Source organism: Carassius gibelio, chromosome B25 (assembly GCF_023724105.1).
Source record: "Carassius gibelio isolate Cgi1373 ecotype wild population from Czech Republic chromosome B25, carGib1.2-hapl.c, whole genome shotgun sequence".
In the NCBI taxonomy this organism is placed as follows: Eukaryota; Metazoa; Chordata; class Actinopteri; order Cypriniformes; family Cyprinidae; genus Carassius; species Carassius gibelio.
Window position 1 is genome coordinate 15,589,737 of NC_068420.1, and position 16,650 is coordinate 15,606,386.

General features: G+C 39.2%; 1 protein-coding gene across 2 annotated transcripts in view; it reads right to left on the reverse strand.

The window, feature by feature from the left end:
* The window catches only part of roraa (RAR-related orphan receptor A, paralog a), a 279,288-nt gene that overhangs the window by 63,365 nt on the left and 199,273 nt on the right, over positions 1-16,650 (reverse strand). The window contains exon 1 of one of the 2 annotated variants that reach the window (XM_052597197.1): positions 1,306-1,468. The exons of the other annotated variant lie outside the window; for it this stretch is intronic. Within the exon in view, the coding sequence (XP_052453157.1) occupies positions 1,306-1,336 (31 nt within the window). The 5' untranslated portion in view covers positions 1,337-1,468. Of the gene's footprint in view, positions 1-1,305; positions 1,469-16,650 lie in introns of those variants that run through there. 2 annotated transcript variants of the gene reach the window in all.

Consider the following 16,650-nt stretch of genomic DNA (forward strand, 5'->3'; position numbering starts at 1 on the left):
GGCTATCGCATACACCTGCTCGATCTCCACAACACACACACACACACACGCACGCACGCACGATCATACCCACAAACACACACTAACGGCTGCATGCATGCAAAAAACTAAACCCACACGAGCACTCAGACAACACGCTTTCACATTCAGATGCGTATGAAGGTATAACCAATCCAATCCCTCAAAGATCTGAACAGAAGAAAAAAAAGGTTCATAAAACATAAAATTCAATGCACGTCCTTTCAAAATCCAGTTTAAAAAAATGTGCATAATACACAATGGATGTATAAATATGCATTTTGATGCTGCATAAGAACTCATTAATAGTTGCTATTTAACTGCTCTCCAAAACACAGATACTATAATCACAAGGTGGTGTTGTGGTAATGCAATGAGTGCAGTGGAGTTGAACTGTCGAAAAGCTTTCAGTGGGAGGTTCACGGAGAGTGTGCGAAGGAGAAGAGTGGTGTTACCGAGGCTCAACACCAACATCCATTGCTTTTTCCACTCTCAACACCTCTCGCCTAATACAGAATGACAGCTGTGTGTGTGTGAAGCAGAGGGGATGTGTGTGGCGGCACAGACGCATGGAGCACTAATGGATCGGAGGGTGTATGTATTTTTAAGAGACTTCGACTGAAAAAAAAAAAAAATGAATGTGTGAATGCAGGTTATCCAGCCAAGAGGTGACAGATGAGTCTCTGTGTGTGTGTGTAAGTGTGTGTGACCCAAAAAATAGGTCAGTGGAACACAACACACACCGACATCAACCCAAACGACACGTCCTGCGTCCCGACTCAAAGTCTCCTTGACCTTTTCCCTTCGGCAACACACAAAAAAAATCTCGGTTTCTGACTTAGGGCGATGAGGCATCCAGTTCTTGGCTTAAAACTGAAACTCTGAGTGCGTAAAACAATAATAAAAAGTAGAATGTTGAGTTAAAAATAATGTATTTTCTAATGCATCTCAGGAACAGAAGAATCAGACATCAGCATACTAACAGCCTCTCCTTTTTGGGACGTTCAGCTGCTTCAGCAACACAACTTTCTCATTCATAAAGCACAAACTTAATTTCCTTGCAAAACACAAATGTAAAACAATGCCACAACTTAATTTCACACTTGCACAAGCCCCAACTTTCTCTCTTTCTCTCTCGCAGTTCCTCTCACTCTTTCTCTTTGCACGAGACGCTCTAACAGAGAGTTGGCTGACTATGAATAAAGCCCTTTGCAGCTACACTCGCTCGCAAAAAAGGCAGTTTACAAAAAGGACAGACAAAACCTCAGCATGCTTTTCTCCTCTTACCTTTCATAGCTGAAATCACAAAATACATCATTAAGCTCGGCGGTCCATAGGCGAGCGGTATCGCGAGTGCTAGCTCAAGCAGTCCACTGCTGTTTCAGCAGCAGCTGGCCAGCATAGCTCTGCCTCTCAGCTGCGCTCGCATGACCACACCAGAATCCATGTGACTATGACATCAGCGCTCCCTCGCTCTTGGGCCCGCCCCTGGGATGTGATTGGCAGAGGAAGAGGCCAATGAAAGGGGAGGGGAAAAAGGGGGTTGGGTCTTTTTCTTCAGACTGCAGTGGCTGTGACCGGGGCTGATGGGATGGGTGAGGGGGGTACGGGGCGGCTGTCACTGTCTCTTGTGCTTCATCGCAAACATGAGAAAGTCATAACAGAAGCACAACAACAAACAAGGTATTTTATTTTTTTTTTTCAGCTTGTAGTCATGATGGTGAAACGACTGAGAGAATGGTTAGTGGGACACAAAAAGTAAGGACTTACATAAAAAAGAGGACAAATAAGAGGTGTTTTACAATGATATATTATTATTATTATTATTTTAATATTGGTTATATATAAAAAAATATTATTAGATAAAAAAAAAACAGAAATACTATCAAACAAACAATATTTAAGCACTCAATCCAGAGCCTATCTATCTATCTATTTAAATTTCAGCAAATCTCGATTATTTACTTGATCTCACTATTTGAATAATTGGTTGTTGAGTTATCTAATTGTTCACCGTGACCCATTCTAAGCACCTAATTCCTTAAACAATTAGTCCAATTAGTAGACTGTACCATAGTGTAATTTATCGGACACACATTCTTCACAGGTCCCGGGACATTTTCCGTCCAGACAAACGCCCTGTAATTTCTAGTATGTATGCGTGTATATTTAATGTAACTAATGCTGTGGAAAAGCAGAGCTTGTTTTATCATACCAATAAAGGCTTTGAACGAAACAGTAGGGGCAGAAAAAGGCGAGATTAAAAAAAAGGAATCATGTTTTTTCTTTTGTCTTGGCGCTGTGACGGCAGTCTCTCTCTTCCTGTGTGCTAATATTAGACGGGCAGATGAGGCTGCAAGCAACTCCAGATGTTTTCGGAGAGAGAGTGAGCGAGAGCGTGTCACTGGCCGTTTCTCTGACCTCCCTCCAGGAGGCTGGTTTCATCTTTTCCTCTCTCGCTGCTCGGTGTCCTGCCTGCTGAGAGATGCGCTGACATGGGCTGCCCTGGCAGCGGAGCTCCAGAAGATAGCAGGAGAGAGAGGGATTCATACTGATCCTCCCACCACACAGTGACTGTCTGATGAGTTTCTCTATCTCACCATCCTTTTCATTTTCTCTCTCCATCGCTCCGTCGGAGACCCCCTCCCTCTCGTGAGCACGCTCTCTCTCTCTCTCTCTCTCTCTCTCTCTAATAATCTGCTCAGGCTTCTTAGCAGCTGGCTGCTCATGATTCTGGTCTTAGAGAGAGCTGGCTCCGGCCACAAACCAAACCCAGCTCCATTTTGAGCCTCATAAATAAGCCCCTGCTCTTCTCATCTCCACCCTGGACTAACGTGAATCTCAGATAGCAATATTTCAGAGCATTAAGAGACAGAGAGAGAAAAATATTACTGAAGCATCTGAAGCATGACCTCTAATAAAAATCCTTTTATTGAATGATCTACTAAATTATCTACTAAATATACTTATGTCAATTTATATATATATTCGTATGAACTAGGTTTTATTCCCTATGTAATTATAGTTTAAGCAATTATCACACACTTAAGCAATTAATCAATTAACCACACACACAAATCGATCCATCTTTTTAATTTTTTTAACAAAACAGTAATGTCCCTCTATTCAAATCAAGTTAATAATTTATATAAAAAAGCAATTATTTTTTTTGCAATTACCCAATAAATATTTTAAAATAGCAATAATAGCAATATTCAAGCCCTTTAATGAAAGTACTGCTGAACAATTTACTAAAACATACACCTTTTCACCTTTAATTTGTCATAAACATTTAAAAGAGTAATCATAATTTACACGAAAAACCAAAGTAACTTGATGTTAAAAAAAAGAAAAAAAATTACACAACGCAGAGCAAAGCTAAGCAAAACTCAAAACTAAACAAAGATTTGAAATTTGGAGTTCCCTTATTCATTTATTAGGGCTTTGCTGTTGCTGTACCCAAAGTTTTGTTATAAGCTGTAAAGTAACAGCAGTATTTTAATAGAACATACTGCATGGTGAACACAGTAGATTTATTTTCATTTAGAGTTATAAATATGTCTGTATGTGTGGTAGGCTAAAGGTAAAATCATTGTTTACCTGAATGGCTGCGGTTGCTATGCTAATTTAACACTAAATTAGCAAGAATAACTGCGCTGTGAATCCCCTGAATAAAACAAAAAACAAAAATGCAAATACACACTCCACACCTGATGCCATAAATCTCTGAAATTACCGTCTGATCACGACCTCTTGTGTGATCCATTAGAGGCAGCGAAAATAAATTAACTCATGTTATGTCAACACTAATCCGTCAACGGTCTCCGCTTAATAAGCAAAATATAATTTACCCTCCATGATTATCAAATGAGGTGTATCATAGCTGAAAATTAGCCACGTTGAAAGTTGCATTAGCTGCCGTGGAGGTAGTTTAGCTAGTGTCACGCTGTGCTGTTAGCATTGGTGTTAGCGGTGGGCTGTTTTGCTTCTATTAGGCTACTGTGTTTTTGTCTGCGTGGTGCTCGTGCTCTTTGGTGAGTCAGTCCAACTGCAGCTTGAGGTAAGGTTAAACTGCTTTGCTCTGTCGAGATACTTGTGGTCAGTACAGTGCTGTGATTAGAGCAGACTGCTGAAAGAAAGGCTTTCAGAACAGCATGCAGTAGCCTCTGGGCAGAGCAGTTCAGTCGCGCACGTGTGTACGTGGAGCGGAAAAAAGGCTACATGTGCACTTGCATGCAAAAACTAACAGCACGTTTTCGTCTTCCTAAACCTTTAGATCTCAGTGCGATAACCCCAGATTAGACTGCAAACGAGTTATCAGTGATGGTGGAAAAAAGATGTCTGTGGCTTTGAGAGTTGCTGATGAAAAGAATGGTGGAACATTTGTCTTGTCATGTGTGAATGTTTACAGCCATGGTTAACTGTAGCTCTGACAATGATTTCTCGACTTTGCAAATACATTACCACATGATATAACCACCGTGCCACTCATTATAGGGCCGATGAGTATCATTGATATAAAAAAGCACTGGTCTCTACAAAACACTTGGTATTTAGACTAGCGAGGCATGTCAAATCACACGCTGTAATTTCCTAGTGTGTCCCTAAACAGTCACTGGAGATGTTGGCATCTCCGAGGTGTCAAGAATCAAACTGTGAAGAACTGCAACAATCAACGGAGGAATTAAGTGGTGTTAATGAAAACAGCTGCCACCAGACAGGCCTCGTCTTTTCTACTCCATGCCCTGGAATGCATTTCCCCTCCTTTCAAACCTAGCTTTCCCATACTCAGTATCAAGGCATGTGGAGTTTGATGGTAGTCTCAGAAGACATTGCCTATTTTCAGGCAATGAACTGATTGAATTGCTTTGCTCAATCAAAGCACTAACCCAACCCAGTGACTGTGAATCGCCAAGTAGGACATGTTCCTGGATTAGCATCCTTATTGCAACCTTCCAATCAATCGATCAGATTTTAGGGATAAGGAAAAGGTTAAGGTTATGGGTCAGAGGCTTGAAGATTGTTCTTCTAAATCAGCAGTTTCCTTCAGATTTATGGTTTGGATTTGTTATAAGGAAAATTTGAGAGCAACATTGTTTCAGGACCAACAAAAATAATCGATCCAGGAACACGTTTTACTTGATCTTAACGTGTTCGAAGATTTTAACCCTACAACTGGTCAATAGATTGATTTTGCCAAGACATGTTCCTGGATGAACATATTTTCTGTCCAAAAACAAAGTCCCACTCTTATACCCCATATTAACCCTACTTATAAGGGAAGTGCTAAGTGACTAAGAATGATGTAGAAACCGCTAATCCTGGTTTTAAATCTAATCTTGACATTAACTGCTGACGTTTCCCACAAATCTGACTGGAATATTGTTGATGTTGATCCAGGAAGCTGATCTACCAGGTGAAATCACATTCACCCACTTGAAACCAACCAAAAATTGGTTGATGTTAACATTGTTCTAAGAACGGCAAAAGATGTTGATCCAGCAACATCCCATTTTTGTGAATCACATGAAACATAATACAAGGTGAATGAGTTTAGGAAAGTGTACAACCGTTGTTTACTCCAACCTTTCTTTGCCTCAAGCATAGCTACAATCCAATCTGGTTCTTCATAAAACATTGGTAAAGAACCTTAACCAAACAAGACGATCTTCTAACCAATTTATTATATCAAATATTGGCCAAGCGTGGATGTACCCCTACCGTGGCCCAGCGAGGGCTAAAGGTGGGCTCTGTCAATCTCGTTTCCCTGTAAAACAGCAGCCCTAGTCAAGTGTCTGGCTCTCCACCTCTTGATTAATTCAAGCAAATGTATTTATTGTAAACAACCCCTGTGGGATGGAATTCAATTGAGAGGGGACGCAGAGCATCCACTGGTGCCCCCGAGGAGCCAGGCGGAGGACTGCAGCTGATAATGGGCTCATTAGCAGTCTGTCAGTAGCATCCCACGCACGGGCAGAACAGCAGCTGATCCTCGATCCTCTTTAACTCCTGCCTCTCCTCAACACTGAAACCACAGCTCCACGGCAGGAAGGAGTTCGCTTTATTGGAACACGTAGAATGCAATTGCAGGCAAAATAAATCGACCCGTTTATGTGTGAATGATTCATCAGTACAATATTAAAAAGAAAAAAGTTCCTTTTTAGAACGTTTCAAAATGTAGCTACTTCTGAAACTGCTTTTCTTCTCGTGCAAAAGATGCATTAGAACTGGAACAGAGTGACTACTCACATATTTAATAAATGGGAGGAATCATTTCATTAAATAAAATGCTACAACGTTTTTAAATAAAAAATGCTAAAGTGAAGAGGATAATGGACTCATCACGACAGATGTCACATATGTGGGAAGGAACTAATATCAGTCTATCAAGAGCATACATCCAACAACATGATCACCAGATAGAGGCCATAGCCACTGCTTTATCTGTATTAAGCCAAGAGCTTCTGTTACAGACCACCCTGACGAGAGTAACAACAGATATATCACAGAAGTGCCACTTTCTCACAGTAATGCCAGAAGTGACATGGCAGCCAGTTTAGACCATCACTGAATTAACAAGATCCCTTAAATATACACCAACAACCTCAATATGGATCAGTTTAATACATACACCGAAGAGTGCGGGGGCACAATATCAAACCGTAAGTGCACGAGCCTGTATAAAACAATCATAAACCAATTTAGAGCCATTCCAGGCAATTTCCTGTGGCTTCCATCTGAGAAGAGGACTTCAATAAATCACTCCGACAACAAGGGGAATATCTATTTCCAGGATAAATAGACAAGACTATTGGGCTTCTTTTCTTTGAAAGAGAGGGAGACATTAGAGAAGTAGTTCAAACAAAAAGTGGAAATGATTCAGAGAATTAGCATGTCTTTTTATCCATTGAGAAACAGTTTATTTTCAAGATAATTTTTAGCACTGATTTAATAATCCAGAAATGTAGGTTGAGGATATCTAATTGAGATGTTTGATGTTTAGCTAGCCACCAACAGGAAGTGTTCGATTTCTAAAGACCACTTTCTTTTAAAGACTCTGCGGCCCTCCAAATTTCACAATGTTTTGTTTGAGTCTCACAGCAGACGAAGAAAGAGGGTTATACGACCTAAAAGAATCCCGCCATCAAGATCCAGACAAAGTGCTCCCACCAGCATCGAACAAAACCCAAAAACGGCTTTCTTCGTTAGTGTGCGGTATAATGACACTATGCTCCAAAGAATGACTCAGCCTCAGTTTTGGAAGCAATTATTGAAAAATGGGCCAATGAGATTGGTTTCATTTCACGTTTTGGACACCACTTTGGGGAGACGGCTTAAAATAAAATATTGCCAAAAACCCACTTGATAGCCTACTGGAATGTTCACACTTTCTGTGAATTACTAAAGCTTGTAGCCTTCGTTCAAACTCTGTATAGCATACTATGGGTATTCCAACTAAGAAACATTTCTTTTTCCAAAAAAACATTTACAAAATCATCAAAATGTATTTGTGCTGTAAGCAAAGATTAATAATCAACAAAATAAAACGAGCCAAGTCACCAGACGAAACGTCTAAAGCAAATACAAACAGACTTGTCAAGAACAAAGCGCGGAGACTACAGACAGACAGCTCTGTTTGACATGTTACTCAAACAAATCTCCAATCCTCCTCTACACTGAGCGTGTTTACTTCAAATTAAATTTGAACCCTTCCAGGTATTAATAATATGGAGACATTTGGCAGTAAACAATTTGATAAGCATTAAACTCCCCTTGTGCTCAGTCTAATTGAAAACATCAGATGGCCCCAAGCGGCTGTTTGCTCGCTGCTGCCGTCGATGTTGTCGCTGCTCGGTTAGTTTTAATAGAGCAGAGATGTCAAACCAATTTCTTTGTCTTTGGGCATTTTCTCGTGTTGCCGACGTGGCTGAAAGAGACAAACAAATAAATGTGTTTATGAGATTAATTTGTGAGAGGCTGTCAAGGTGAGCTGCAAATCGCTAATAACAAGGACCAAAAAAAAAAAAAAACCCAAGAGGACCAAGGTGAAAACACTTCAAAAATGAGAAAAAGTGCCTCAGGTGTGGGATCCTATTTGAGATCGTACCAACCGATAGATTTAACCGAGTGGAGGATTTGTGCTTCACTACGGTAAATGTGTATCGCCTTAGAGCTTAAGGAAGGAGAATAAAAAAACAAGTTCTTCTGTCTTAAAAAATATGAGAAGATCTCATCCAAGACTTTGGAAAGAGAGTTTGAGAGCAGGAGGCGAAGAGGAGGAGGAGGAGGGGACGTAGCACCATGTACCGGGGTCTGAACCAGGCCCAGGAAGAGACGTTCAGCATCCTAATGATCTCTTTCTTCCTCCCCGCATGAAACTCCCTCTCCCTGCAAAAAGGAAGTGGAGGTGATTGGAAGGGGAAGCCTCGCCAGCGTCTCTACAGGAAGTAGAGAAGGTGATTTTGGGTGTGATAATTATGGTCATAACTAGGCATGAGGGATAGGTAATGGCCCTTCTTATCCTTCATGTGGAGTGTCGACGGTCACGGCGACGGTCGCGGGCAAAAAGCGTGATTATGTATTTCTTCATGTGCCTCTATGACTGTTGTACGAGCGCCGCCGACTGCTGAAAAGGGCAGCGGGGGAGCGTGGCCTTTGAGGGGAAGTTAACGAATGAACTTCATTATTGAGGAGCATACTGGGGAGATCCCCTGGAGCGTGTGATGTATTACCCTGTGTCAAAAAAACACGCAACGTCCTCCCCCAACACACACTACAGTCTACACATCCTCAATGCCAAACGATAACATCAGATCTGGAAGAAGGGATAGGTGAACGGAGAAAACGTTTACATGGGATCGAGAGAAAAATAAACAGAAGGTAAAGGCATGTATATTTACAAAAACCGAACAAAAAAGGATGAAGATTTTACTTAAGATTTTGGGAGAAATAATGGGAGAAATTGGCAGCTGTACATTACAAAGAAATAAAAGGGAAAAAATGTACAAATAAATAAAACGATCTACTTAAATGGCCTATGAAATGTAAACCAATGTGACAGCCAAACCAAAAAAAAAAAACTAAGATACAGGAAAGTGCCAGCTGTACAAAATGTCACACACACACAATAACTGAAAAATTAAATAAACAGACTGAATAAAAAAAAAAAAAAACAATCGCGGATTAATGGCCCATTTAAATATATATATTTTTTTTGTAAAATAAAATGATAAAATATATAATGTGTGGTAACCCTGGCTGCTGTACAAATAAACAACTATAAAAGACAGGTGTGTGTAAATTAAAAGTTTACTTAAAATTCCATGTGAAAAATAAAAAGAGTAACACAAGAAATGCTGTGCATAATGTCAAAAGGGGGAAAAAAATATTTGAAAAAAGAAATGAGTAAGCAAGTAGTAAGAGAAAACTCTATAATAAAAAGAAAGAAAAGAAAAGGTATAAAAAATAAATCATCTGAGTTATGTAAGAAAAGGGTAGCTGAACATACAGGGAAGACTGTCAAAACCAGAATAAAAGAATGAGTAAATCATTACCTAAAGTGACTTAATCTTAATATTGCATAAGACAGAAGATAAGTCGGTTACAAATAATTGAGGAACATTTAAGAGAAAAAAAAAAAACGTCATTGGCATGTACATGTTGTTGTTGCTGCTGCTACCTGTTCTCTGGTCCATGAAAGTACTTTCCAAGTTATAAGGTCAAAATGGCTTTCGACCACAACTGTGTCATGCTGTGACTCTTCTCGTTAGTTTTAAAGTCAGAGGTGCGTCACCCTACCACAGAGCAGCAGACCGCAGAGACCATCTGCCTCTTTCTTTAGCTCCTCATTTCTTAGGATTTGCATTGTTCTGAAACTTTCCCTCCTACTAAAACACCAATATAGTCCTTCAACATACCATACCTGCGAGAGAGGCTTTATCCACAAGATTGAGGGAGTTCTTGAGGCTACGATACTCCTTGAATCTGGCCCTCTTGGTAGGCCCAAAACAAGTCTTTTTCTTTCTTCCCTTCCGTTTTGGAGCTCCTGGTCAGAGGGCTTTCGGCTTTTCTCTTTTACTGTTGACTTATGAGTATGCCAGGGGGGTTTGGGAGCTATTTATCACGGGCCTGGCTCGTCCTGCACCCTCACACATTAGTAATGTTCTCCACCGAGGTGTAGGCCTGTCACAGCTCTCTTCCCCCAGAACCTTTGAACAAGGTAGGTCACGGAGAGGCCTCATGCATGCCCCACTTTTAGTCTTTCACGGCACCTTTAAGTTCGCACAGTCCCGTTCGGACAGAGTCGGACTATGGGCATCGTAAGTACATCGTAGGTATGCAGAAGTAGCGACAGATCTTTTCTTCTGTGTTGTGAAGTACAGATTATCAAAAAAAGAAAAAAAATTGTGCAGGGACTTGGTCCTATCCATCGAATGTTGAATACATTTTGAGATGTGAATGTTGCACTTAAAAGTGGACGCAGACAAATTTGATCTTGCTGGGGCAGGAAAATCCAGTTAGAAAATATCAACAACAACAAAAAAACAAGAAAGAAAACCCATATGTATGGATGAATTGTTCACAATGAAATTTTTTTTTGGTTCTTTTTTGGCACGGAATGAAAATATAAAATAAAATAAGGCAATTGCACATTTTATCTATTTTTCTTTAAATTCTGAATTGCGAGAATTGCAAGCTATGATGTTAGATTCGTGAGGTATAAATTCTGAATTGCAAGTATAACTCGAAACAACTGAAAGAAAAAAATATCAGAAATCTGAGAAATCTCACAAAAAAATCTTTACATTCTGAGTTTAAACATCACAAATCAGTTTTTTTTTGTTTTGTTTCTGCTATGAAATTAAAAAAGTAAACTTTTTATCTCACAATTCGTACATTTTTCTTGCAATTGCAAGTTCAATTCTCATAATTCGGACTTCTCAGATCCGCAAGTTTTTTTTTTTTTTTTGCAATTGAAAATTATAAACTTCCAACTATTCCTCTCAATCCTGTAAATTTGAATCCTGCAATTGCGAATCAAAATGAGAGTTTATATCTCTCAGTTCTGACTTTATATGTTTATATCTATAGTCAATTTTGACTATATCTTGCAATTTTTTTTTCTTTCACAGAAACAAACTACCATAATAAAATCTATAACATGCATTTGAAAAATTGAATTTTATTTCACGCTGATTTTAAAGTGCATTAAAGCAATGCATTTCAATATGTGCATTACCTGCACTGAAAAAATAAATAAACAAACAAATAAATACATTTTAAGATTAACATTTTGAAAGAAAATATGTATAATGAAATATGTATAATGTATTACTTGCTGTTTCTTTATAATTGTATACAAGATTTACTAGCAATATTATAATATATCTGAGTAACATGAGGGGTGAAAAGAGGTCTCCTATAATCAGCAAGCGAAGCGGTAACCTCATGCGGGGAATTAAAAAAAAATCCTCCAACCTTAAGACCACTTCTTATGTCTCTTTCTGTTTTCAGATTTGTCATTTTATTTTCAGTTTGGACGACAAATGCAGTTTGAAACCAAAACATGGGATTAAGGGATAAAGTTGCTGTGCGTCGACCTTGATTCGGTAATCCAGTACATTATTGGGTAAATGTACATTTCTCAAGAACACAACTCCTAGAGGAGCGTAATCTCTCTCTCTTACGACAGCTTCTTAATGCAACACAAAATGAGATGAGCGCTTCTTTCTGCGAATCAATCTAACAGAAAATTCCTCTTGAGCTATTTGTAATCTGCGAGGCTAAGGAATGTAATATTAAAGGCAATATTCATGTCATTTTACTTTTTCTGTGAACCACAAAAGGAGATATTTAGTAGAACATCCTGGCTGCTCTTTTCCATACAGTGAAACTAAATGGGTAAGGATGCTGTCAAGCTCAAAAATTTAATAAAAGACATAAAAAAGCAGGATTTTAAGTCTTTTAAAGCACGTAGATCTGTCTGAGACAGAAAATATCGCCAAGTTATGATGGATGTGAATATGTTCAGACAAAAATTTCTTAAAAATACTTACTTAAAACATGGTTTCAGAACATGTAAAATATAGTTTGTGAGATTGGTAGAATACTTTTATGGTGCTTTCTTATGAAGTCAATATGCACTCAATAATACAATTTTTTTAGAAATTATATGAACGATAACATTCCTTCAAATCAATAATTAATATTCCTTTACAAGAACTATGCTTGTAAAATGGTTCTTGAGTTCTATGTTCAAGATTTGTATACTTTTTTCAGTGTTTGTCCATAGTGTATATGGCAGGGTGCGACCGATAGAATTATGCAAGCAGAAATTAAAGAGGCGAGTTCTTTAATGACCGTGTGGTGAAAAATGAAGTTGATCTTTGGAGCGAGTCCACCACATCATTAAGGAGTCCGCCACTTAATCAGAATGGATACAAAGCCGGCAAGGTGCTAAGTGTGCAGGTGGAGTCACTGACAACCGCTGATACATTAAAACACTGCGAGGGAAGATGGTAGGCTACATGTAGAGGAGGAAAAGAGAGAGGGAGGACCTGAAAAAGTGAGATGTGTGGCCATTATTTTATCCATGCTCAGAACCCAAAATGAAAAGTATGTCATCATTTACTCCTCTTCATGTCATTCCAAACTTGTACGAGATGTTTTTCTATGGAACACACAGATGGAACAATGTGCTGGTTGCGTCTTTCCAAAGCAATTACAAAAGAATGAGGACTGGTTCTTTCAAGCCTCAGAAAGGATGTAAAAGTATCATAAAAGTAGCTAAAAAGAGCTCTATATCACGTATATTTCAAGCCTTCTAAAGCCATATGATAGCTTTGTGAAAGGGATGTGTTAAAATTTTGGGGTGAACTATCTCTTTAACACAACTTTCAAGAAGACCAAAAGACCCACACAGATCTATTTACTCAGATACAGCATCTGCAGTCTGTTCTTCTGCGGCTATGAAGTGGTTTTCCAATGGTTTTTAAAGTATCTCTAATATGAAAGACTGATCTCTTTGAAAATCCCAGTCTTTTGCATGGTTTATTCAACAAAATTACAGCTGAATAATTTAGAAACAGAAGTTTTACATGATAATTATAGTTCTCATTATTCCAGAGTGCATAATTGTCTCTGCAATTCTGAAGTTATTGCCATTGTAACTCACATAATAAAAGATGGTTTGTGAAGAGGCATAATTCTTAAGGTGGAGGCTGACAGTTCAGCATAATATCCTTATTTTTGTAGCAGCTCAGCTTAGATCAGGTATATGTTTGGGGTCAGTAAGATATTTTACTGCTTTTTTTAAAGAGACCTTTTATGCTCACCAAGACTCCACTTACTTGATTAAAAATACATTAAAAACAGCAATATGGTGGAATATTATTAGAATTGAAAATACCTGTGTAAATGCAATTTATTTTTGTAATTGCAAAAGTAAATTTTCAGCAGACATTACTACAGCCTTTATTTCTTTTCAGGATTCTTTAAATAGAAAGCTGAAAAGAACAGCATTTATTTAAATTAAATATTTCGTAACATAATAAATATCTTTACTGTCAAAAGGATAAAAAATTATCTTACTGACCCCAAATTTTGAAAGGAAGAAGATGATGAAAAAAGAAAAGAAAACAGGGACAGCATGCCATTTAGTCAAGGCTCTGGCTGCGCAAGACTACGTGCGTGTTTTCAGTGCATGTGTGCATGAACGCGTCTGCTTGCATGCATCAGACCGTAGAGGAAGCTAATGATGGCGCAAGGACATTTCATCAGCACCATCTTAAACATCAGCAGTCAGCCTCCATCAGTGGTGTTCATATCTGCCAGAGCCAGATGACCTCCGTTTCTGTCCTAGCCCATGAATCAAAGCCCTCATTTCATGCTGACATGCTGCACTTGTCGGCCACTGGACGGCTGCGTGAGACAGAAAAGTGATGAGACATGGAGAAAGTGGGGAGTGACGGATAGCCCGCTTTAGCTCATACAAGGCTGTACCACTTCACCGAATGGCTAGCCAGGTGCACTATGGTGCCGCCCAAGTGCCCACATAAGCACGTGCCTGTCTGCTGTCACTTGCAGCGATCTGCAAAGTTGTAATCCACCATAGCAGATGGAGCTCTGTATACAATCCACAACAGCAAACAGGCTTTGTGTGCGTGACACATGTCACTCGCCGTTGTTTTTCTAGTTTGACATCTCTTCACAACAAGGTCTTTCAGGTTCAGAGGGACTCACAAAGGGACAGCACAGCTTGTCGAAGAGCTGACGAAGCTGAGGGCGGCACAAAGCATGCCTGCCACAGAGGGGAAGAGACAGATTAAGTGACAACAAAGAAACTGAAGGGGGCCCAGTACCCGTCCCTGAGTAACCCCTACTGTAACAACTCCACGCCAGACCCCATCCTTCTCAAAAAGGACACAAAAGCAACCGTCATGCCAAACCTCTCCCATTCAGACACCTTCAGCCAAAGAAGGTGATGGAAGAGCAAAAAAATAGCCTTGCTTCAATTTATAAAATTTATGCAAAAAACATTCATTTTGCAATTCGGCAAAATGGCCGACCATAACGCTTTCGCTGAAAAATGAAGACCTGTCATTTTGTGTGGATGGAAGAAAAAGTATTGAGGGAGAGAGAAGAAAGGGATTAAAATCATGCTGTCCTGGTTTACGACAAATAGATTTCTCTATTGATTTCCTTTTTACTGAAGCGGCCCATCCTTCTCTGTTGTGAATATACTGACCTATTTCTGATAAAAAATGGCAGACTATTGTGGATTAAAGCAAAGTGTCCAAAAAGAAAATATTCTTTCTATGGCACAAACAAATGGATAAAACATGAAACATAATGTATTGTTAAAATGGAGAGTGTCAATTTGAATGTGCTTTTTTGAGTGTCTCGTTGTTTAAGGATGGAAAAACTTCAGGTTTCTGAGGCATGCTGAGAGCAAAATCACTTCGTCAGAAAGCGCACTCCTGGGATGCTCTGTCCATTCAAAACAGTCTCTTCTGACGAGCTTGTGTTCACTTCATTTACCAAGCACTTAGCCAACTGGCATGACAAAAAAAAAAAAAAAAAATACACCGTAGCATGCTGTGACCATCACTTCTCTTGATAGACGACATATAACAAATCTCTTCCATATGTCAGTCTTCACAAAACAAGATGCTGAAGGTCACTCCTTTGTGACTTTTTGCTTTTCGATCTCGTGTCACTCTTAAATCCTTTCAATACTTTCCAGCCCTTCATCTGGTGCATATAACCAGTGTTGACGAAATAATCATATAAATTTCTCCTCTGAGAGGTTTTACGCTAGCCCTATTTGTGCCAAATCAAGACAAAATGACTAAATATATTTCAACAAATAGGCTGCACCATGCAACTCTCATTTTACGTTTTACAGAAATATGTCAGACCACTGCTGGGACGCATTATTGGCTGTGTACAGCATGATTGTGTTTAATAAATCCCTACAGTGTTAGATTATCCATAGACGGCTCTCATCCAAGTTCCAGCAAATGACCTCGCTACAATGACAACTAATTATTCACGAAATGCCATAAAACATCTAACACAAGGAAGTTGTGAAATCCATGTTTGATTAATCATATATGAATGGGTACTGTTTATTGTGGTTTTTAGTGTGAGTTTTGAATATATGATTATGCTTTTGCCGCTGTTAGTTGACTCCCCTGATTTACCCCTTTTTTTCTAAAATGGCAAATATAATTGTAACAGGATTGACTAACAACCTAGCAGATTGAGTCTTAATTAATTATTAAAGTAAAAATTAATAAATAAATAAAGTTATTTGCATTTTGTAGATGTTTTCAAAAGAATGTAACAGAAAACATTGGCATCAGCTATTCATTGTTAGCAATATTTAAACATGCAAGACACCCAAGAGGAACCTGCATTTTAGAATGGTCCATTAATATTTCAGCAAGGTCGCCCTAATGTCTTAATCGTTTGATGGAGATTAGCATGGCTGCCTCTTTGTGACTCTCTCAATGCTGGACGGGGCGGTAAACAAATGAACTGGCAAGGGTGAGGCCATGCTTCTCAATAAACACTGACACAGCCTGTCCTCACTATGGAGACAGATAAGCCTTCTCTACAGCTCTCTCACTCCTATTCTCCCTCCTTTTTCCAGACTCTATTTCAATCAATGTCTTTCCATCGCTTTTTTTTCTCTGCCTTTCCTCCAGTTTCCCTCTCTCTCTTTCTTGCACTGGATCAATGTCTCTGCGTCCCCCCGGTCACGACTAACCTGCACGGGACTCAGACGGGCTCCATTAACACTCCGCTACAGTTGTCGCTCTCCCTGTGCCTCCCAAAACAAGCAAATACTTCATTTGCTCAATACCTGTCATCCATGACTAACAGCATCATAGCAGAACAATGCGTTAGGAGAGAATAATTCTCGATAGAATAACAAACCACGGCGTATTACAGAGCCCATTTATCTTCTGCTCTTCATACCCAAAAGTTGACAACCTCGGAATATCACATATATCTAGGCAGATTTCCATGTGCATGCAAGTAGGTTGCACGTTTGCCATTTGGTATATTTGCTGGAAAATAAGACATACAAAACAATCTGACTTTGAAGACCCCATGAGTTCCAAA